This window comes from Apodemus sylvaticus, chromosome 22 (genome assembly GCF_947179515.1).
Source record: "Apodemus sylvaticus chromosome 22, mApoSyl1.1, whole genome shotgun sequence".
Lineage (NCBI taxonomy): Eukaryota > Metazoa > Chordata > Mammalia > Rodentia > Muridae > Apodemus > Apodemus sylvaticus.
This window is the reverse complement of record NC_067493.1, coordinates 27,682,175-27,705,757: the sequence shown is the minus strand read 5'-3', so window position 1 is coordinate 27,705,757 and position 23,583 is coordinate 27,682,175. Positions and strand designations below refer to the sequence as shown.

General features: G+C 48.5%; 1 protein-coding gene across 2 annotated transcripts in view; it reads right to left on the bottom strand.

The window, feature by feature from the left end:
• The window catches only part of Prkar1b (protein kinase cAMP-dependent type I regulatory subunit beta), a 124,789-nt gene extending 104,259 nt beyond the window's left edge, over positions 1-20,530 (bottom strand). The window contains exons 1-2 of one of the 2 annotated variants that reach the window (XM_052168125.1): positions 20,446-20,530; positions 18,167-18,365 (exon numbers count right to left, since the gene is read on the bottom strand). In XM_052168125.1, coding sequence (XP_052024085.1) covers positions 18,167-18,343 — 177 coding nt within the window. In that variant the 5' untranslated portion in view covers positions 18,344-18,365; positions 20,446-20,530. Of the gene's footprint in view, positions 1-18,166; positions 18,366-20,144; positions 20,354-20,445 lie in introns of those variants that run through there. The other variant, XM_052168124.1, reaches the window with a different exon arrangement.
• Between the last annotated feature and the right edge of the window lie 3,053 nt (positions 20,531-23,583).

Genomic DNA, 23,583 nt, shown 5'->3' with positions numbered 1-23,583 from the left:
GGGTGTGTGGAGATTAGATGGACTGGCTGCTTTCCCACCGATGCTTTCTAATAGCCCCCAGAGAGAACCCACCCAGTGCAAGAGTGACACCTTGACTCCTAGATACCTGTCTTCAGGTGCACGGTATGTGGGATCCTAGAAAATGATTGCAGTGTCAGGCAGAGCCAAGGCTGGGTCCCTTACTGTGAATCTCCTGAATCTCCTGCCACGGCTTTAAAAAAGAAAAAGGCCTTTCAAACACGCAGTCAGAAGAAAGAGGTGTGTGAAAACCCAGTGTGCCTTAGCTTCCTGCTGGCTATGAGGTCTGTAACAACCCAGGCTGTCCCAAGGACCTGTGAAAAATGAGAGCCAGGGCTAAGGGTGTGGTTCAGATAGGATGTGTGCTGTCAGAAGACCCTGGGTCCTATCCCTGGCACCATAGAAAGCAGAGCGCCTGTAATCCCGGTACTCAGGAGGATCAGGAGTTTCAATGACAGCCTCTACTATATAGCAAACTCAGAGCCAGCCTGAGATAGATGAGAAATCCCATCTAAGACAAAAAACGGTGAGCCGGGCGTGGTGGCGCACACCTGTAATCCCAGCACTTGGGAGGCAGAGGCAGGCGGATTTCTGAGTTCGAGGCCACCCTGGTCTACAGAGTGAGTTCCAGGACAGCCAGGGCCACACAGAGAAACACTGTCTTGAAAAACCAAAAAAAAAAAAAAAAAAAAAAAAAAAAAAAAAAATTGGTCCTACTGTGAAAAATTCTGCTGACTGTCAGCTGACCTTTGTCCTGGGCGTAGGAATCACAGCATAGGAGACCTTGTCAAGCAGACTTGAGCAGGTATGGCTCCACAGGAGATGCCAGGTGTCAGCAAAGGCCCACCAGCATTGTCTAGAACTCCCAGCCTCCTCGTGCTGACATGTGACAGCTAGGGCCCACTCCTCACAGAAGTAGGTGCAACAGCCTGCCTGTGGCTCTAACCAAAGAGCCCACATCTGCACACATCAGCATGGCCAGGAAAGGGAGCCCATCACCCACCACAGTGTCTCATCGCAGTGACTGGCTGAATCTCAATGTTTCAAATCAGCGGAGCCTGAACACCCAGCCAGGGAACCACAAAGAATGCTCAGTGCAGTTCTACAAAGCTGTTTAAAAATATCTTTTATAGAATTTCCCGCAAGAAGACAGCAGGTGGGTGAGGCTCCACCCCTCCCTCCAGACACTCCACTCTAACGATAGTACATTAAATATGCACATATATAAATCCACAACGCCAAGGAGAATGGGAGAGATGCCATCAAAAAGCTTTAGAAGATTCCTGGAAAAAGGACAGGCAACCCAGAAGTGGGACCCAGGACAGACACGGGTTTCCCTAGCTTCAGGAAAGAAGTGGAGCGCCCTGCAGAATCCCCGGAACACAGTGGCGCCCGGAGCAGACCCCAGATGAGGAAGGCTGAACCAAAAGCCAACCCCTGGCTCCACAGGCCCTCATTGCTTCCCTTGGCTTAGCTTTCATTATGGAAATGTTCGAGGATGATACAAAATTATATGACTCACCAAACACGCAGAACACAGACCCACCCAAGATCAAAGGAGACCCACTCCTCCACTCCCTCCTTAGTCACGCACGCATGAGGAGAACATAAGATGCTACCACATAACCTGAAAAAGCAACCATGTCATCAGGAAAAACGAAGTTCTGCCTGCCAGTTTGTGGACATAAATAGCATTGAAGTAAACGATGTATTCCAGAAAGGATGTCTCCACAGTCACGTACCTCAAAGCCAGGCTTCGTGAGGGAGGATGCTGATTTATTCAGTGTGATGATTTATATTAAAAGCTATCAAACAACACAACTCTAGCGGGTGTCCCTTCAGTGCTCGTGAGAGCCCTGCTCTGCACGAACCCAGATCCTCATCTCCCCCTCTATGCTGGAAGGTAGAGGCACAAATTGGGGAAAACCCCAGGTAATGTTGGGTATGGTAGAAAATACCTGGGCGTCCTCCCAGCACTGGGGACGCTAAGGTAGAAACATCATGACTTTGAGGTCAACCAGAGTTACACGGCAAGACCCTATCTCAGAGCAAACGATCGAGTTAGGAATGGATGTCAGTAGAGTGTTCGCTTGGCATGTATAAAAACCTGGCTTTGATTCCCCAGCAGCCTCGTAAACAGAGAACAGCAGGACACACCTATAATCCAAGCCATCCAGAGGGTCTGTTCTACATGGTGAGTTCTAGAACAGCCAGGGGTATGTAGTGAAACACTGTCTCAGAATCAAAAATGAATAGCAAGATAAAGAAAAGAAAAGAAAAATGCACAGGTATAGACAGGGGCTCCAAGAATGAGTTGTATTCTTGAAGGAAACATCTGTATTACCAGACACTCCAGCTCTCCCACATCCACCTCATTCTGCCACAGGGCTCCCTGAGGACCCACCCATGCCCAGAAGAGGAGGACTGGACCCCATCCCATGCCTGCCCCACACTCTGGAACACACATGGTCTGTGGACCTATCACACACCAGGCTTGGTGAGCTTGTGTCCCACTCCAATCTTGGGGTTGAGCTGCAGGGGGGGAGGAGGTCCTGTTGCCTTGACAACCAACCTCAGCATCTCCAGATGGCTACTGTTCTCTTATATCTCTCCCCACTGCCAGCACCAGAACAGATGAACAGTTGGTCCTGGAAATACCTTGTATGCTCAGAGAGGTCATTGCTGGGTTGTGATGTACATGTGGAGGTCAGAGGTCAACCCAAACTCTTGCTCACAGGTGCTGTTCACTGGATTGTTTTGTTTTATTTTGTTTTGTTTTGAGATGGTGTCTCTCCCAGGCCTGGAACTCAGCAAGTGTGCTAGGGGCTGCCCAGAAAACCTAGCTGCCTAAGCCTCCTCTGTGCTGATTTGAAAGGGCCCACTACCTTGCCTAGCTTCTTTTAAATATGCACATATATATTTATAGATATTTATATAGATATTTATATAGAGATACATATATATTCAAATACATAAATATTTTAATATAAATATGTTTAAACATACAAATATATTTAAATAAATATATGTAGATATATTTAAACACGTGAATATAAATATATTTAAATACATAAGTATATAAATATATCTTTAAATACATGAATATATGAGTATAAATATATACTTCAATACATAAGTATATACATATACACACAGAAGAGAGAGAGAGAGAGAGACTGGGTATTGATCCCAAGTCCTCATATTTACAAGCATTTTTATCAACTGAGTTAAAAACTCTCCAGCCCTATTACTGGTTTTTGTTGTTTGTTTTAGTTTTGTTTGTTTGTTTGTTTGTTTCTTTGAGATGGGGTCTCATACAGCCCAGGCTGGCCTCAAACTTACTATCAACTTCAGGTTGGTCTTGAACCCCTGGATGTTCTAGAATGCTGGAATGACTGATGTGTGCTACACACCCAGTTTATTTGAGCAGTCAGAAGTTGTGCATAGTGAGCCACTGCCCCAGAGACCACCATTCACTTTCACAGGCCATTCCTACCTGGACCAGGACTCTAGCTAGAAGTGATTGAAAACAATAGTTGCAAATGATATAAATACAGTGTTCAGGTATGAACTTCTCAAAAAGTTAAAAATTTAAATGGAAAAAAAAAAACAACTTGGGGTTGGATGACACATCAGCCACACGAGCATGGGATCGGAGTTTGGGTCCCCAACACCCAGATAAAAAAGCTGATGTGGTCAGGTGTTTGTATTCTTGGTTCCTGGAAGGCTGATAAACAGATCTTGTAAGTGTCTACCTAGAAAAGTCTAATCACCACCGAGCTCCAGGTTAAGAGAGGCCCTGTCTCAAAAAAATAAAAAAATAAATAAATAAATAAAAAAAAAAAAAACCCTGGACATTGACTTCTGATATGTGCATATGCACACACGCACACACGTGCATATATGCACACATACACACACACACACACACACAGCATTCACTCACACACATAGGCACACACATGCACAAATTCCAGCACAGTTAACATTTGCTATGACAGATGCCAACCAGTAGACAATATTCTTTACATATATATCTATTTTGGGTTAAAATGGCAATGAACCAGATTTGGAACCTGAGTCTCTATAAAGCACAGACTCATTTCATCTCCCAGACATAGTGGGGAATCTCCCACACAAGACTGACCCCTTCCCTTATGGTACAGATGCCCTTCCCTCCCATGACCCATGAGCTGCTAGTCCTGACAGTCCCTAAGGACCCACCCTGTGACTTCACTTAGGTTCCTCGGCAACCCTTTGATGGTAACAGCATAAAACCTCACCAAAATAATGTATTTAACTACTGTAAAGATGGGGACAGGCAACCCTTATTTGAGAAGCCCTCACCCACTCTCTGGGTGGGTTGTAATATTAACCCAGGTGTCTGTCTTTCTAGGAACTTAAAATCTATGTTTAAAATAATGTCCCTTAGTGCCAGCCTGCCTAATGACCAGAGTGTGACGCCAGGAGATACAAGATGGAAGAAAAGAACCGAACTCAAGTTGTACTCTGACGTCTCCTGTGTAAGTCAAAATCTACCCCCAATAAATTAATTATCAATTAATTAATTAATGTAATTTTAAATATTTAAAATTATTTTATGTGTATGCGTGTTTTCCCTGCATGAATGTCTGTGCACCATATGTGCCTGGTGCTCACAGAAGTCAGAAGAAGGCAGCAGACATGGAACTGGAGTCACGGACGGTTTGTGAACCAGGGTTCTCTCAAAGAGCAGCTGGGACTCTTAGCCACTGAGGGTCCCTCCAGCTCCAATGACAGTGTGTGCGTGTTAAGAAACCTCACCTCTGCTTCACACTAGCCCATCCTGATGTTGTCTTTGGCTGTGAGGCCATGGTTCTGATTTCATCAAAATTTAGGTCTCAAAAAGATAAGAGAAAATCCTCTATCTGCTACGGGCCACAGTGTGGAGCTACGCCTCTATCCCTGCCTTTTGATGGCAGATTTCCCTTTTCCAGAAACTTCCTACCAATGAAATCACCCATACATGGTCTCCCGTGCCTGGTTTCTTTCACTAAGCTTCCTGTTTCCAGTCTTGTTCCTGATCGTGGCTGAGTCCTAATTCATTATAGCCTATCAGAGCTTTCCTCTCTTCCTGGCTGACTAATATTCCACTGGATGGGGATACCACACTTGGTTTAGCCCTTTGTCTACTGGTGCATCTGAGCTGCTGTGAATCCTGCTGCAGCAAGCATTCACGTGCAGATGGGCCTGAATACCTATCTTCAGAACTTAGGGGTGTTTGCTCAGACGCGGAGTTGCAGAGTTGTGCAATAAGGAAGGTTCCGCTTTTTAAAATTAGATTTATTTGTGGGGAGATGAGTATGAATGCTGAGGCATATGTATGTGAAGGTCAGAGGACAAGTTGTTGGCGTTAGCTCTCTCCTTACATCCTGGGGATCAAACTCAGGTCGACAGGCTTGGCAGCAATCACCCTTACCCATAGAATGATCCCAACAACTCCAATATTCTACTGTTTGAGGTACAGCTGGCTGGACTCTTCTACATGCGAGTTATACCATTTTACATCAATAACATTGTGAGGTTTCAATTCCCCCACACTGCCATCAACATGCTCTCGCTCTCTCTCTCTCTCTCTCTCTCTCTCTCTCTCTCTCTCCATCCCCCACCCCGACCCTGTTTTGTTAAGGTTTTTTTGTTGTTGTTGTTTTTGTTTATTTGTTTGTTTGTGGGTTTTTTGACTTTTGGTTTTTGATTTGTTTGTTTTTGAGACAGGGTTTGCCTGTGTAGCCCTGGCTGCCCCAGAACTTGCTCTGTAGACCAGGCTGGCCTCCTACTCAGAGCTACTCCCACCTCTGCCTCCTGATTGATGAGATTACGGGTCTGAGCCACCACCACCCTGATCGATATCTTATTTTCTGTTATTTTGTTTTTAATACGGTCAACAGGAATGGCCTTTGGACATCTCAACCTTGTGAGAACAGTAAGAACTCAGATGTTGGAATGACCTGAACTAGGGACAGAAGGTCCTGTCTGGACAAGGACCCCAGGATCCCGTAGAACTGTCCCCAAAGGGACAAACCTGCTGCTACCTGGAGCTAATCCTAGTGCCAGGCAACTCCCATGAATGTCTAATGGCCCATCTCAGAGCCACCACCAGAAGGAGATTCTGTATCATTCTTTCATTCCTCTCCCTACTTCTAAAGCATGCTTATTTAAATGACTTATGACCTTGAGACAAACAAAATGACCCAAGTCTATCTATGGGTTTTGGCTAGGAGTAGGGTACTATTAAATGGTATTAAAAAACAGTTCTTGCCTGGGCAGCGGTAGCTCACACCTTTAATTCCAGCCCTGGGGGGGTGGGGGAGGACAGAGGTAGGCAGATAGATCTCTGTGAGCCCGCCTTGTCTACAGAGTGAGTTCCAGGACAGCCAGGGCTACACAAAGAAACCCTGTCTTGAAAAACAAACAAAAACAAAGCACAACAAAATCCCAGTTCTCATGGGTCAGCAAGATGGATTAGTGCAGGAAGGGGCTTGCCACCAATCTGACCACCTGAGTTCCGTCCCTGGTACCTACATCTTTGAAGGAGAGAACTGACTCCTGACTCCTGCAAATTGTCCTCTAACTACAAAAGCAGAATGTGTGAAACTCTCAACTGTGCTGCCATCTTTCCTTGGCTACTTTGTGTTTGTGTCATCTGTAGCGAGGACTAAACCCAGGGCCAGTGCTGGCTGACACGTACTCTGCTACAGAGTTACATCCCTAGCCAGGTGCTCACTTTCTGCCTTTGTCCGTGCTACAACGGACAGAGGCAGCTACAGAATGGGAGCAATGGGACAAGTGGTTCCAGGGACAGTGGCAGCAAGGGATGTCTGAAAAGCTTCCAGGAACCTGGGGCAGATATCAGGAACTGCAGGCTCCAGTCACAGGGAGAACACCAAGGGGTCACCAAGACTCAGGGGCTGAGGGTCCTGTCACCCAGGACCCAAGAGTTTTTAACACTCACATCCAAGGCCAGTTCAGAAGCAGAGACGCCAGCCGATGCTGCCCTTGGCTGCTACTGCCCCTGTGGCTGCAACTGCTGGGGAAAGGAGGTTTACAATAGTGGGTGGGTTAGAACCCAGAGCAGAGAGCCGCCAAGCATGAGTGCCTAAAGCCACAAGCCTGTGGCTTCTAAATCCAGGAGCAGTTTATCCCTGCACTCAGTGCCATTTGGCCTTTGGGTACTCACGTATCCACAGTTCCTAACTAGGTAGACCAGGACTCCGGCCAACACATTGTACCGGCATCTGTGTTTTACGCTGTTAAGCATAAGCCTCACACTGTCTCAGAAACACGGTGTCAGGCCACTACAAACAACACCAGAAAGTGAATGAATGAATGAATGAATGAACAAAAAGGCAGCATCTTATATCATATAAGCCTCACAATGTAAGCTTCCACTCAGCCACCCAGCTACGCTGTGATGAGAAGGATCAGGAATGAAGATGCAGGGGTCACAGTGGCCCCCCTGAAAGCCCTTCCAGGATCAGTAAGAATTCAAAAAAGTGTCACCCTGAATCAAGACATGGGTGGCAATGGGTAAGTCATAATGGCCTTGGCTATGGGATGGGGTCAGGATGAAATTCTGGTCTCACGAGTCCTTAGAAGTAGGACTGTGTTGAGACAAATCACCTCTCCCAGACCCATGGCTGATTGGAAACATCCAGATGTTCATGGGTCACCCTGTGCCTATCAGTGGCTCCTCTTACGGGAGACAGTGTGGCTCTGCTCCCTATATCCTCCCCTGAAGACTGTAAATAACACTCACACACACCATCATAAAGATAAGCCACCTCTCTTACATTACCAGGGCCTCAACCCTCTAGTTGACACCACTGGTCCTGGCAAAGAATGTTTTTCCATCTCAACAGACAGGGGTCAAGTTGAGTAGGATACAGGTGTTCCAAAACATCAAAGCCATGGGTTTCTGAAGTCATCAGGGGAAAGCAGGGCGGGGCTGTGTGCTAGGCTATCTCTCCTAGCCTTGTCTCCTGCTTTCCCTCTGGCCAGTGCCAGCATATCCCCCACCCCTCTGGCACCTCCCCTTTGGAATTCGGAACCTCCTCTGACCTTTCAGACCCCCCCCCCTCCCTTCACACACACACACACACACACACACACACACACTTCCTGTCTCCTGTTTTTACTCTAAAGCAGGACAGTCAAGGTCAAGGGTCAGGACAGGCTTTCCCAGCCAAAGGAATTTTCCTAACAAGTGTGGGAACAAGTTTCCAGAAAGCTGCTTCAGAATGTGTCCAGTAATGAAGCGAGGGGGGGAGGGCTGTCCCCATCCTGCTCCCCTGGGGACCAGTCAACTTCCTGGGCTCTGAATGGTGTTCTCCAACTCAACTGACCACAGTTTTCCTACACACCCGGGACGAAAGCCACAGGCACCAAGGAGAAGCCAACATGGGGCGGGGCTGGACTCAACAGAGGTTTGACCCCTCTGAAGGAACTCAGCATACCACTGGAGGACAGACAGAATTCCTCAGTCTCACCAGCTTCAGCTGTCTATTTTCCTGGCCTGGAGAACAAGATGCAGGAGGGTCAGGGAGAGGCCATTTCTGAGGAGACGTCTCCCAACTGGGACACAAGAGCACCCATCTGGGACAGGGAGAGCTTGGGGAGCCATTTGTGGGCAAGGCCCCAGAGGAGTATCCCTCTGTACTCTGAAGCTCCAGGTATAAAGGCGGGACAGGGTATTTGAGAACCTGGTTCTCCTCAAATCCTACCACAAAAGACTGGTCACTAATCCTGACAGGAATCCCAGGAACCTTTGGGATATAGTATGGGAGACTTCGAGTAAATCAGCCCATGTGGGGAAACTGAGGATGGAAAATGGTAAAGCACCTGGTTTGGGGGAGGGCAGGTGTTACCTAGCCATTCAGCACCAAGAGTAGCAAAGAAATCCAATTCTTCAAGTATTTATGAAGGACCTACTGTATACCAATCCTCACATAGAAAAAACAGAGATGACGCGAGGGGAGAGACTCCTACCCCATGTTTGGAAAAAGACAAAGAGGGCTTCTGGAAAGAGGAGTCTTCCAAATTGACCCCAGAGTTCAACTGTCACCCTTAAAAAGGAGGTCCGGGAGCAGGGGGTGCCCAGCTGAGCAGTTCTAAGTCACACAAGGCCACCTCCCTGCCAGCGCTCTTCAGAAATTGAACCTCTTTCCCCACCTGAGACCCACGGAAAGTTTGTGGCTCTTCTGCATCGCCTGACTGCTCTTGCCACACAGTTATTGCCTCTCTAGTCTCCTGAGAGACTTGGGTTTGATTGTGCAGATTGCCACATCTGCACCGTGTGTGTGTGTGTGTGTGTCTGTGTGTGTGTGTGTCTGTGTGTGTGTGTGTGTGTGTGTCTGTGTGTGTGTGTGTGTGTGTGTGTGTCTGTGTGTGTAATCCAGGGACCCTCAGCTTCTGTTTTTAGTTTTTCTCATTTGTCTCTTCTGCTTTGGGGGAAGATAGTATCTTTCTATGTAACTCGGGCTAGCCTCAAACTTGAAGCCGGTGATTTTCCTGCCTCGGCTTCTCAGACAGTTCTCAGGAATTACAAACCTGTGCCACAGTGCCTGGAAAGAGGAGTCTTCCAAATTGACCCCAGAGTTCAACTGACACCCTTAAAAAGGAGGTCCGGGAGCAGGGGGTGCCCAGCTGAGCAGTTCTAAGTCACACAGGTTCTGCTTTCTCCTTCTGTGCTATCCTGACGTCTCTGGTCAGACACTGAGGGCTGTGTCTCCCCCCATATAAGATTTAACCTAATAATAGGGAGTTGGATGTGGAGCTTCAGGATGCGGGAAGGGTCACTGATGTGGTGATACCTAGGCACACGAACCAGCTTGTGCAAAATCTGTAAGACTGTTAATAGTAGAAATTAGGACTGACTGAAGATGTAGCTTGACTATGCCTAGAGGGTTGTGGTCTGGTTCATCGGTAGAGCCTCTTCCTAGGATCCCCAGTGAGGGGATGGGGGTGTGGCTCACTGATAAAGCATCTGCCTAGAATCTCCCAGGGAGGGGCTGAGGCGTGGCTCAGTGGTAGAGTCCCTGCCTAGAATCCCCCAGTGAGGTGCTGGGCATGGCTCAGTGGTAGAGCCTCTGTCTAGGATCCCCAGTGAGGGGCTGGGGGTGTGGCTCACAAGTAAAGCATCTGCCTAGAACCCCCCAGGGAGGGGCTGGGGCATGGCTCAGTGGTAGAGCCCTGCCTAGAATCCCCCAGTGCAGGGTTGGAAGTGTGACTAAGTTCTGTCTCCAACATGCATATAACAAGCCAGATGTGACGTCACACACTTGTAATTCCAGCACTGAGAAGTGGAGCACAGGAGGATTTGGGGCTCAATGGCCAGCCACCTAAGCCAAATCGGGAACCCCAAGTCTCTGTAAAGAGACCGGGTCAAAACTAGGAGAGAAGGACACCTGAAGCTGACTTCTGACTACCATGCATGTGCAAACATGTGCATGAGCATCTCTACACACACAAAGCTTAAAATTAAAAAAAAAATAATCATAGGTGCTAATAAGGGCTCAGCCAGAGAAGTGTTTACTGTGCAAGCCTGGGGACCTGAGTTTGGTCACTGGAAGCTGTGTAAAGATGGAAGGAGACAAGAAGACAGGGAAAAAAGACACAAAAACCAGAGATGACAAAGGAAAATAAATGGGAGGCTTAAACCAACCATATCGATTACTCTAAACGCATATGATCTACAAATGAGGTGATACGTGCATATCACTTAATGCCTACATAGGGATGAATGGGACTTATTATTTTAATTGTAAATAATATCAACACATCAGATCAATGGTTGATATTGTCCTATTCAACTTAAAAACCTAAAACCAAGCCAGGTACAGTAGTGTCCACACCTCCAATCCTAACACCCGAGAGGCTGAGGCACAAGGATCACGTGTTCAAAGCCAGCCTGAGCTACATTAGAAATGAGGATGTGACTCAGTTGGTAGAGGTCTAGCTACATTGAGTCCAGAGTTAGATCCCCAGCACCACCTAACACAGGGTGAGGGTGGGGAGCCACCGTCTTTGCACTCAGAAGGTGGAGGCAGGAGGATCAAGAGTTCAAGGTTGTCTGTCCTCAGCCACTTCGTAAACTTGAGACCAGCTACAAGAGATACTGTCTCAATCAATCAATCAATCAATCAACAGTAAACAAACTTAATTAAAGGGGAGAGATAAACACACAAATGATGCTAGAGTCTCAATAGTCCTTGTTATCGACAAAAGATCAAAAAACTAGCAAGAATACAGAATGGGGCTAGGGAGATGGCTCAGCTGGTAAAGGTGCTTGCAGAAGAAGAAGAGGAGGAGGAGGAGGGTAGTTTAGGAGGAGGGGGAAGAGAGGAGGAGGGGAAAGGAAAGAGGGAGGGAGAGCAACTCCTACAAGTTATACACTGACAGTTACAAATATACCACAGGAGGCACCGGAGCCCACACACACGCATGCACATGCACACACAGTACATTTTAAAATTAAAAATTAAATCTGTAGGTATTAGTTGCACACCTTTATTTTGTATTTTTTACTATTTTTTTATTTTTATTTTTCAAGACAGGGTATGTCTGTATAGCCCTGGCTGTCCAGGAACTCACTCTGTAGAGCAGGCTAGCCTCAAACTCAGAAATCCACCTGCCTCTGCCTCCCAAGTGCTGGGATTAAAGGCGTGCGCCACCACCGCACAGCCAGTTGCACACCTTTAATTCCAGTACCAGTAAGGCAGCAGGTAGATCTCTGTGGATTCAATGTTCCACTGGTCCAGGACAGCCGGGGATTACATAGTGAAACCCTGTCTCAAAAGCACATTTAAAAACAAACAAACAGGGCTGGAGAGATGGCTCAGTGGTTAAGAGCACTGACTGCTCTTCCAGAGGTCCTGAGTTCGATTCCCAGCAACCACATGGTAGCTCACCACCACCTGTAATGGGATCTGATGTCCTCTTCTGGTGTGTCTGAAGACAGCGACAGTGTACTCATTACCATTGAATAAATAATGTAAAACAAACAAGAAAACAAAACCAACCAAGTGAAATGCAAATGCCATGACTCTGAGGTCTCAGTTAAAGCTGCAGAGTGTGCTTCCTGATCGCCTCAGGTGCACAGGGAGGAGCCACCCCAAGGCAACACCATCATCTGCCAGAAAGTCCACAAAGGAACTGAAAAGGTTCAGAGTCACCCAGTGCTCTTGGACCACGACTGACAAAGCCAGACCTGAGTAACTGAGACATCTGGAAAGTCTCCAGATACTGCAAAAATTAAACAAAGAAGAATCTTAACGAGGAAAAAATCTGAACAGATGCAACAAAGCTTAAGTCTCTAGAGAGGGAGGAAATATCCTGAGCTGAGCAGGATGTGGGAGAAGAAACCCCCAGCATCAGAACCGTGTCAGTGTTGTCAACATTCCCAAATCCGTGTTCACAGGAAATGCGTGGACTTCAATGTTTCCTATCAAAAAGAATTAAACGGCTATTTTGGCATTTCACCTTAAGCTTTAGAAAGGATACAGCCATCAATATGGCACAAAGAAGGAAATCATAAAAATAAGAGCAAACTCAATATCAAATGAGAAAAAAAAAAATAGGATCTGGAGAGTGGATGAAACCTTCTCCTTGAAGAGACCAAGGGGCTGGAGCGATGGCTCTGTGTAAGAGCAATGTCTGCTCTAGCAGTGGCTCCAGGTTCGGTTCCCAGCCCCTGCATGGTGCCTCACAACCCTTGGTAACTCCAGTTCCTGGGGATCCAACGCCCTCTTCTGGCCCCCAAGGTTATCTGCCACTTGTGTGGTGCACGGACATACATGTGGTGTACAGACACGCATGCAGGCAAAACACTTAAAATAAGGTTTTAAAAGGAAAAAGAATCATTAGAATTGATAATTCTATAAACAGACTCGTTAACAATAGAAAAACACTAATTGCCAAAATCAAGAACAAAACGGAGGAATGGAGAGATAGATGTTCAGATGGCCTCCCTTGCTGCTTGTCAGGAGGACCAGAATTTAGCTCTCAGCACCCATATCAGGTGGCTCACAACTGCCTGTAATTTCAGCTCCAGGGGATTCAACGCCCTCCTCTGGCCTCCAGAGGCACCCACATGCATGCATACACACACACACATACACACACACACATACACACACACACAGAGAGAGAGAGAGAGAGAGAGAACAAACAAAAATTATTTTTTCATAATGAATAAAATATGGGGCCAGCAAGATGGCTTAGCAGGTAAAGGCACCTGGTGTGCGAACCTGGTAACCAAGTGTTGTCCTGGAACCTACACATGCTGGTAATTTTTAATTTCTGATAGAATCATCTGGGAAACGTCTCAAAAGTCTCAATGAGGAATTGTCAAGATCAGGTTCACCTGTTAGTGTGTCTGTGCCTGTGGAGCACTGTCTTGATTTCCCTAATTTGGGCTGGAGGGGTGGGGTAGAAGGATTGGGCAGGGAGGATGGGACACGCCCATTGTAGGTGGTACCATACTCTAGGATTGGACCAGTGGTCCTCAATCTTTCTAATGCTGTGACCCTTCAATACATTTCCTCATGTTGTGGTGACCCCCCAACCATAAAATTATTTTTGTTGCTACTTCATAACTGTAATTTTGTTCCTGTTATGAATCATAATATAAATATCTGTGTTTTCTGATGATCTTAAGTGACCCCTGTGAAAGAGTCATTCAACCCCCCCTCCACAAGAGGTCTTGATCCACAGGTTGAGAACCATTGGTTTAAGGCAAGAGAGAAGCCAGATAGCTTGGTGGCATCAACCTTTAATCCCAGCACTCAAGAAACAGGGAACTATGTCTGCAAGTTCAGCCTGGTCGACATCGTAGAGTTCCAGGCCAGCCAGAACTACATAGTGAGAACTGTATCCCCACCAAAAACCAAAACCAAAAAACAGACAGAAAGACTAGAGAAAGCTTGCTGAGCACTAAACATTCATGCATTCGTGTTTCTCTCTATCTTGGATTTGATATGACTAGCTGCCCCTCCACTTCTGCACAGGCACACACCCACACACACTCACACACTCGCACAGAATGCTGAGCCATTATACACTGAGCAATCACCGGGAAAGATGTCCCCGCAGAACAGATGACAAGTAGAGAAACACATAAACTATAAAACTGCCACTGTCACATGGCCAGACACAGCCAAAGATTGTTTAAACAGCACATCCAGCAGGGAAGTTGGCGGGGGGGGGGGGGGGGGGGGTGTTCTTCTGTTGGTAAGAGGGCTAGCTTCGCAAGCATTGGGACCTGAGTTACTACCTGTGTAAAAAGCTGGGTGTCGCTGGGTATTGTGGCACACACCTTTAAGCCCAGAACTCAGGAAGCAGAGGCAAGTGGATCCCTGAGTTCCACCTGATTTATTACGAAGCAAGTTCCAGGACAGCCAGAAGTACACAGAGAAATCTGATCTCAAAAAACAACAACAAAACAAACAAACAAGCAAGCAAGTTGGGTGTGGCTGTAAGCACCTGTAATCCAGCTCTGGGGCTTGCTAGCTCCAGACTGAACGGAAGACCCTGTCTCGTGGAACTAAGGTAAAGAATGATGGAGAAGGCTGCCCTGCATCTGTAGGATGACACATGTGTATACATCCCATAACAAACACACACAAAAACAACAAGAATAATACTTAGGGTGGAGGCAGAAGACTTTAAAGACTTTTTATATGTTCTCTCTAATTCTAAACTTAAAAGTTTTTCTTTTATAGTCATGAATGCTTCTGTTCGTTTTTTCTGGTTTGTTTTGTTTTTCGGACAGGGTTTCCCTATGTAGCCCAGGCTGGCCTTGAGATCTCAATCCTCTTGCCTCAGCCTCCTGAGTGCAGAGATCACCAGGCATGTCCCGCCACGCCAGGCTCATGAGTTCTTCTTAAATGTTTTGGGGGTGCTGGGGAAACGGCTCCATCAGTAAGGTGCTTACAGCTAGGCCTTGAGAGCCTGAGTTTAGGTCTCCGGGACATCTGTAATCCCAGCACTAAGGAGGCAGAAGCAAGCAAATCCCTGGAACTAAAGAGCCAGCCAGCCTCGCTGAATGGGTGAGCTCCAGGCTCGGTGAAAAACACTATCACAAAGCAACAAAGTGGAAAGGGATTGAGGGAGGCACCCAACGTTGACCTCTGACCTCCACACACAGGTTGCACACATCATAGGTACCTGTGTGCGTAGGTGCACATGAACACATACACTCAGATATAAATTAATTACACGACAATTTAAAAAACATATTTTAAGCCAGGCAATGCTGGTGCACACCTTTAGTCCCAGCACTCGGAAGGCAGAGGCAGGTGGATCGCTGTGCTTTTGAGGCCAGCCTGGTCTACAGAGTGAGTTCCAGGACAGCCAGGGCTATACAGAGAAACCCTGACTCAAAAAAAAAAAAAATGATGGATGGATGGATAGATAGATAGATAGATAGATAGATAGATAGACAGATAAATACATAGATAGGAAGGTAGGTGGGTAGGCAGGCAGGCAGGCAGGCAGAGATTTTAAAATGGTTTAGGGAGTTGGCTAAGTAGTTAAGAGCCTTTACAGAGGACCCCAGCTTTGTTCCTAGCACCCTTGTTGGATGTCTCACAAATGCCTGAAACTAATTCCAGGGGATTTGACACCCTCTCCTGGCCTCCAAAGCCACCTTCAGTTATGTGGCATACACATACACACACACATACATATCAACAAGAACAATAACAATAAATTTAAAAATATGAACTATTTACTAGTTTTTGGTGTTTTTTTTTTCTAGAGCTGGAGGTAGAGCTGAGGATTTTCACAGCTGTATGCCAGTTAAGCACTGGACCCTCCCACTGAGTACTACCCCTCCATTCATGATGGAGAGACTGTCATCAAGAGAAAAACAAGGTTCAGTCTTTTGAGCCAGGCATGGTAATGATGTCTGTAGTCCCAGCACTCAAGGGTTACAGCAGGAGGATCATAAGCTTGAGACCAGCCTAAGCCACATACCCTGTTTCCAAAAAATTCACATTATGGACTAGAGATGGTTCAGCAATTGAGAGCACTTATTCTTGCTTAGAACCTGAGTTTGATTCCCAGTACCCACATCTCACAACTGTCCATAACTCCAGTTCCAGGGCATCCAATGACCTCTTCTAACATGGTACACAACCATGCATACAAGCAAACTACTCATAAGAAAAATAAATAAATATTAATAAAATATTTGTGTTAAATATGAACATAATAGAGAATAGGTAACCCTTAAAAATTAAACACGTAATAAGACATAATAGTAGTAGCAGTTGCTTTGGGTTGGAGCTATGATTACAGAAGGCCGCCATGAAGAGTGTGTAGCAGCAGATGGTTCACAAGGGCTCCAAGGCAAGCCGCAGCCTGACGAGGACCCCCACATTCCCATCTGGTCTCCAGGATGGTGAGACAAGGGACAGGTAAATGACCTCAGGTGATACTCAGCAATACTCTGGGTGGGGAGCTGTGGTGAGGACGGAGCTGGGGCCTAGGAGGGAAACAGGATACAACCATGGGCTCATGATACGAATCCTGTGTGCCATGGGAGAAGAGGGGCTGGGGGACAACCTTGAGAGAGGTCATTCACTGAGGAGCCAGTCATGAGCGCCTGTGTCCTCAGAACAGCAGTGCAAGAGAGGTGAGGTAAAGCGCACTTATAATCCACGCACTCTGGAGGCCGATGCAGGAAAATTGTAAGTTTGAGGGTAGCCTGAGTGACATAGTATGACTGGGACACAAAGAAAGAGAAGGTAGAGGAGAGAGAGTGTGCGCGAGAGCACTTCTTCCCATCAAACATGTCTGGGGCATTCATCCATCCACACAGCAAGTCCAACATGCAGATCAACGTGGACCTGAATTACACACACCTCCATCACTTGCATGATCAGAGGCTTGCCCTTCATGTATTTTTATGTATGTGTGTGTCTACATGTATGCATGTGTGTTCATGTGTGTGCACAGGTGACATAGGTGTGAGCCTATGGAGGGCAAAACAAGGCCCTGGAGCCCATGAGAATGGTTATAACCCACCAGGCGGGGGTTGGGAATTGAACCCGGGTCCTAAGAAAGAGCAACCAGTATGGGCTTTTAACTGCTTGAGCCAGCTCCTCACTCCTCTCACCGGGATCTGGGGGCTTGACAAGCTGGCTGGGAGGGCTGCCCACTAGGCTTCAGAATGGTTTCTATCCCTAGACCTCAGCTAGGCAAAGTGGTCCAGGCCTGTGATCTCAGCACTGAAGAAAATGAGGCAGGAGGATGACTGCCAGTGTCAGACCAAGCTGGACTACCATGTGAGACCTTCTCAGGACAAACGCACATAACCAGACCTCAGCCCCATCTGCCCCACATGAAAACTGCAGTGAGCCCTGTGGCCACTAACCAGGTTCAGATAAATAATCCTTGAACCAGTCTGTGAGGGTTGTATAGACTGTAAGCCTCAAAGAAATAGAGAAATTGTGAGACCCAAAGATGAACCCAAGGCCAAACAGGGTCAAGTCAACTGTTACTAGGGATGGAGCCCAGGGCCTTATACACAGGGAGGGGATATGCTTTACCACTGAGCCACACCCTAGCCCCTCACTGGGGGATTCTAGGCAGGAGCTTTACCACTGAGCCACACCCCAGCCCCTCCCTGGGGGATTCTAGGCAGGGGCTTTACCACTGAGCCACACCCTAGCCCCTCACTGGGGGATTCTAGGCAGGGGCTCTACCACTGAGCCACACCCCAGCCCCTCACTGGGGGATTTTAGGCAGGGGCTCTACCACTGGACCACACCCCAGCCCCTCCCTGGGGGATTCTAGGCAGGGGCTCTACCACTGGACCACGCCCCCAGCCCCTCCCTGGGGGATTCTAGGTAGGGGCTCTACCGCTGAGCCACACCCCCAGCCCCTCCCTGGGGGATTCTAGGCAGGGGCTCTACCACTGAGCCACGCCCCAGCCCCTCCCTGGAAGATTCTAGGGATATCCTCCACCATGGAGCTTCAGCCCCAGCCCTGCTTCCCATGATCATCATGACAGATCTGAGACATGGGGACATCCGTGTCTTGGAATTCCAAGGAGATTCTTGAAGCAGCGTTGCCCAGGCCACCTTCAAAGGACACTTGGGGCACTGACCTTCTCCAGCTTCTCAAAATGCTCCCGGAGGAACCGCAGTGGCCGGTCCGGCTTGGCAACACAGAGGTGCACGATGCACTCTTTGAGCACCTGCTGGATGCCATGTTTCTGCACGTACATCTCGCATCCTCTCAGAGAGTCCTCGTCCTCCGAGTGGAAGCACGACGGGGAGGCCATGGTCGGGGTGTCTTCTGCAGTCCTGTTACGGATGATACAATCAGCGTTAGGAGGTGCGGGGGAAGCCAAACTGCTCTGCTGCTGTGCTTTATAAAGTCTGCATGGGCTGGGACCGGTGACATAGGTCTGTCATGCCAGCTACCCAGAAGACAAACACAGGACGACTGTGAGTTCAAGGTTTGCCTGAACAGGACCAGCCTATACAACTTAGTGAGAACCTGTCTCAAAGTACAAAAGTAAAGAGAAACCTGGAATGGGTATGATTTACAGAATATGATTTAGTTGGTAAAATACTAGCCTAGTATGTAGATTTCGATGTGTAACTAGAACCCCAGCACTCCTCAGGAGGTAGAGACGTGAAGACGAGTTTAAAGCCAGCCTTTGCTACATAACAAGTTGGAGGCTAGCCTGGTCTACGTAGAACAGAGGGAGAGCAGGGGAGATACCTACAGGATGGCTCAGTAGGTAAAACGTCCAAGGGCCAGATCCACAGCACCCACATAAATGCCAAGTGGGCATTGGTGGCCAGCAATCCCAGTATGCAGGAAGTGAAGCCAAGATCCCTGGGGCAAGCTAACTAGCTAGACTATCTGAATCAGTGAGCAGTGGGTGCTAGGAGAAACTGCCTCAATATATAAGGCGGAAAGTGGACAAGGAATGCACCCAGCACCAACCACTAGCCTTACACACACACACACACACACATACACACATATGCATGTACACTCACATACATACAAAACATTTAATTAAATAAAAATAAAACAGGGCCGTACATCAGTGGAAGAGGGAGGGCCAGCCCAGCATGTAAGATTTATTGCCAATGATTAACTCCAGTGAAGGGTATAACGCCAGAAATGTCACGTTTGTCAAAGGATTTTCTCTAATGAGTTGGTTCATCACTCAACGGCTCCAATGCCTTCCTTTACCTCTGAACAGATAAGATTCTTTCGGGATAGAAAAGATCAAGTATGATTTGTAGACGGTTCTCTTCTCTTCATTTCTGAGAAATTTCAGGTGGAATAAGTTGGGTGTTTGGCGCCCCCACTATGCAAACCATGACGCCGAAAAGCTTCATTTTTTTCATCCACCCCTCCCCCCTTTAAGGTTGATGTCACGCTTTAAGGCCCCAGCGCAGGAGGGTGGGGCAGGGGGGGTTGCTGTCAAAGGATTGGGGTGGCTTGTTTCCTGAGAAAGGGAAAGGGGGTAAGGAAAACAATGGAAGTGAGTTGAGGGGTGGGGGTTGGGGGCTTGGAAGACTGTACAGAAGCCCGAAGGCTCTAGAAGGCTCTGGTGTGTGTCCTGCGCAGTGTTGAGTCACAACGTCCAGGTCGCCGCCCCGCCCCATACAGATTAGAGTCACCCAATCTAGAGGCCCTAAGGTTTGAAGGGACCCCATGGCGGACGAGGAGGAGAACCAGGTATACCTGGCCTCTGAAGGATGGGGATCACACACACACACACAAACACACACGCGTGCACATCGTGACTCAGTCACCAAGTCCTGGGCCCACCAGAGGAGCAGTTGGGGACGCCCCCAGATGGTGGTGGGTGCAGGATGCCCCCAGACCCTGGTGGGTATAGGGGACCAGTCCAAGCCTGTCCTGGGAGCTTTTACAAGGGCCTGGTACCACCTCGGACGCCAACAGTTGCCCCCCCCCCACCTCCACCCGGGTAGCCGGCGGGGCTGATTGCGCCCCTCCCCAAATCCCTCGTGTCCCTGTGAGTCCCCCAGTTCCTGCTGAGACCCAGCTTCAGATAGGGCCGGGTCCCTACATAGACCCCACCCCAGCCTGCGTACCTGTAGATGCGCGGTGCCCGAGGCCGGAGGCAGCTGCTCGAGGACGCGGGGACGCGGGGACGGCGAGCGGGTCCCCGCACTGCAGCGGCGCCGCCCTCCGCCCGCCCCCGCTGCGCGCCGCCGGCCGCCAGGCCCCGCGCACCGCGCCCGCGCGGGTCGCCCACCGACCGCTGTCCTCCCCAGGGACCGCCCCACAGCTGTCTCTGAATACCAGGGACACGCAGGAACCCTGTCGCGCAGGCCCCGCGCTGCCTCCCGGACCTCCTGCCACCCCAACCCTTTCCCCCTAAACTCGCTCAACCTGGCTGGATTAGCTCCTCCCGGGCCCAGTTGCTCTCTCTGCTCTGGGCACAGCACCGTGCTCTGTCTGAGCTGTCACCCTGGAGAGGGGGAAGTCTCATTCAGTCCCTGCCCACTCTAAAGCTGAGGCCTGTAGCAAAAATTAGCCACCACGCATCCTGTCCTGCGCCATCTGCTCCTGTGGGGACAGAGTCCATCTTCTCCCAGTGATCTAAGCTTCAGGAGGGAGGATGAGACTCGAAAGTGCTAGAGAAGACATCGCCAATCTTCCTGGCCTGTCTATATTTTCCAGTCCACTCACCTGCTCCCCATATCTGTTCCTCCAATCTGTTCCTATTCCCTATCCTTCAGGGGAACCCCATTACCTAGCTGCCTGATACCTTTTGCCACATTCACCAGCTCACCCCCCTCCTGACCCACATGCCTCCACATGGCCACCAACCCGGCCCGGCCTCTCAGCAGGCAGGGCTGGCTGTAGCCCATACCTCTTCCTTCAAATGTTAAGGGAAACTGCTGTCATAAGGACTTGCTGCTTTGGAACAGGACTCCGTTGATATCATGGTTGCCTAGCATGGGACCATAGCTCAGGGTCCCATCACCAGCAACGCACCGACATGGTGGCACACGCACTTAGGATGTCGAGACAGGAGAATCAGGCAAGTTTGCCAGCAGTGGCAATTTGGATGCCAGCCTGGACTATATGGGATTCTGTCTCAACTAAAATCAAATCTAAAATGAAGTTAATAATAAAACAAAGCAAGAATAAATGGCAAAATAAAAGTAATAAAATAAAGAGAAGACGCCGCTCACACGTCCCCTGCCTTGCCCTCGGGCCTGCCTCCCCGGCACTGTCCACCTGACAGACACACACTTATGCTGGGCACACCTAGGGAGAAAGGGTCTTTTTTCTTTTTTCTTTTTCTTTTTCTTTTTTTTTTTCTTTAGACAGGGTTTCTCTGTGTAGCCCTGGCTGTCCCGGAACTCACTCTGTAGACCAGGCTGGCCTCGAACTCAGAAATCCACCTGCCTCTGCCTCCCAAATGCTGGGATTAAAGGCGTGCGCCACCACTGCCCAGCTAGGGTCTTTTTTCAAGAATCCAAGTCCCGTCTTACCGAAAGGAAAACCTGCCTCCCCTAAGTAACCCCTGTGCTTCAACTGCTTGGAATTGCTACAGGCCTGCCTCTGGTTGGGGATCGCCTGCCTTCTCCTCCTCTCCAGCCCCAACTCCCCCTGGCTCCTGCAGAGATGCTGGGGACACTGAGCAAAGTCGTCAAAAAAGAGCCATCCCCCACCCCAACCCCCATCTACTCCCCCTAACCCTACCCCTACCCCCTACCCCTACCCCCTACCCCCCACCTACCTTCTCCCCCCCTACTCAGGCGGTGGGGTAGAATGCCCCAGAGCTACTCCCTCCTCTCCTCCCCCCTCCCCTCTCCTTTTTTTTTTTTTCTCTAACCCAAGTGACCTCAAAATCACTAAGGATGGCCTTAAACTCCTGATCTTTATTCCTCTGTCTCTGAAGTGCTAGGCTTATCGGCATGTACCACATACATAAATAAGGACTGGGTTTTCTTTCCTGGGGAATCCCCCCTCCCCGCCCCCAACCAACCCAACCCCCAGGGAGCTCTCTGTTTTTTTGAAGCTCCCTGTAAAGATTACCCTTTGTGCTGTTCCTTGGGAGAGGTGGGGTGACCCTCTCCAGTAAACTTCAAGAACAGTCTTCAGATCACAAGGCACACACACAAACAGCTGTCTGCTGGAGTGCACTGCCTGAGAGGCAAGTCCCCTTGGATTATGACTGTCCTGTCACAAGGAGAACCCTTGGTCAGGGGCTGGCCAACAGGAATTATGGAACCAAGGTCCCTGGGCCTTACAGCAATGTTTGCTGCTTGCCCCCACCCCCACCCCCACCCTGTGAAGGCAGCTCCTGCCATCCTCAGATATATCCAGGCTACCCTAGTAACCTATTCTAGGTTACTAGACCTCAACTTCTTGAGGCTTTCTTCCCAACACTGCCTCCCATTCCCTTCCCGTGGTACTGGGGATAGAACCTAGGGTTCCCTGGCCAGCCACCCTAGCCTACTTAGGGAATTTTGGCAAGACCAGTGAGAGATCCTATCTCAGAAAATAAGATAGTCCAGTATGGGGCTGGCGAGATGGTTCAGTGGTTAAGAGCACTGACTGTTCTTCTAAAGGTCCTGAGTTCAAATCCCAGCAATCACATGGTGGCACACAATCATATGTAATGAGATCCGAGGCCCTCTTCTGGTGTGTTTAAAGGCAGCTACGGTGGTGTACTTACATATAATACATAAATAAATCTAAAAAAAAAAAAGATAAACCAGTATGTCTTTAACTAAGAACTGGGAAGGTAGAGACAGAGGCATTTCTGTGAGTTGGAGGCCTGGTCTATGTAGTGAATTCTAGGCCATCCGTGGCTAGTGAGACACATACACACACCAACATGCCCTGCCCCGTGCTGCAAAATGCATGCGGTTCCCAGCACCTGGAAATGAAACTTGAGACTAGGTTACATAGATAGGAAGGTCCTGTCTCCAAAATGTAAGTAAAATAGATAAAAGGCAAAAGAAGAAATTCACTGAGCTAGAGTTGCTGATCTTATTTCTTCGTGGCGCATGGCGAGGGTACATGTGTTATGGAGTTCGGAAAGGAACTTGGCTCCTTAAACCATGCAAAGGCTGCAGAGGCATGGCCCCATGACACGGGGCCCTGGAGATGACAATGTGGGTGGGGACCCCGTCTCTGCCCCAAGCGTCCAGTGTACAGAACTCCTCCCAAAGGAGCAGGAAGAGATGGCTGACTCTCACTGGGGGATGCTGGGAAATGCTCACATCACGGCAGAGAACGTGAGCTGAAGGGATGCAATCCGTGGAGAGGTACAGACCACACGCCAAAGCCCAGCTTCTCCCACATACAAAGTCTCAATGATACTTTTTGGCTTTGTGATGGTGGGAAAGACACACGACCCCTGTGTGAATGGTATTTTAAAAATACTTAGCTCTTCTGGGCTAATATGTGATAAAGAGTATCATTTTTGTTTATTTTGATATTTTATGTATATATTCCTGAACATATATGTGTACAAGCATGAGGAGGCCAGAGTTGGAACTTGTGTGT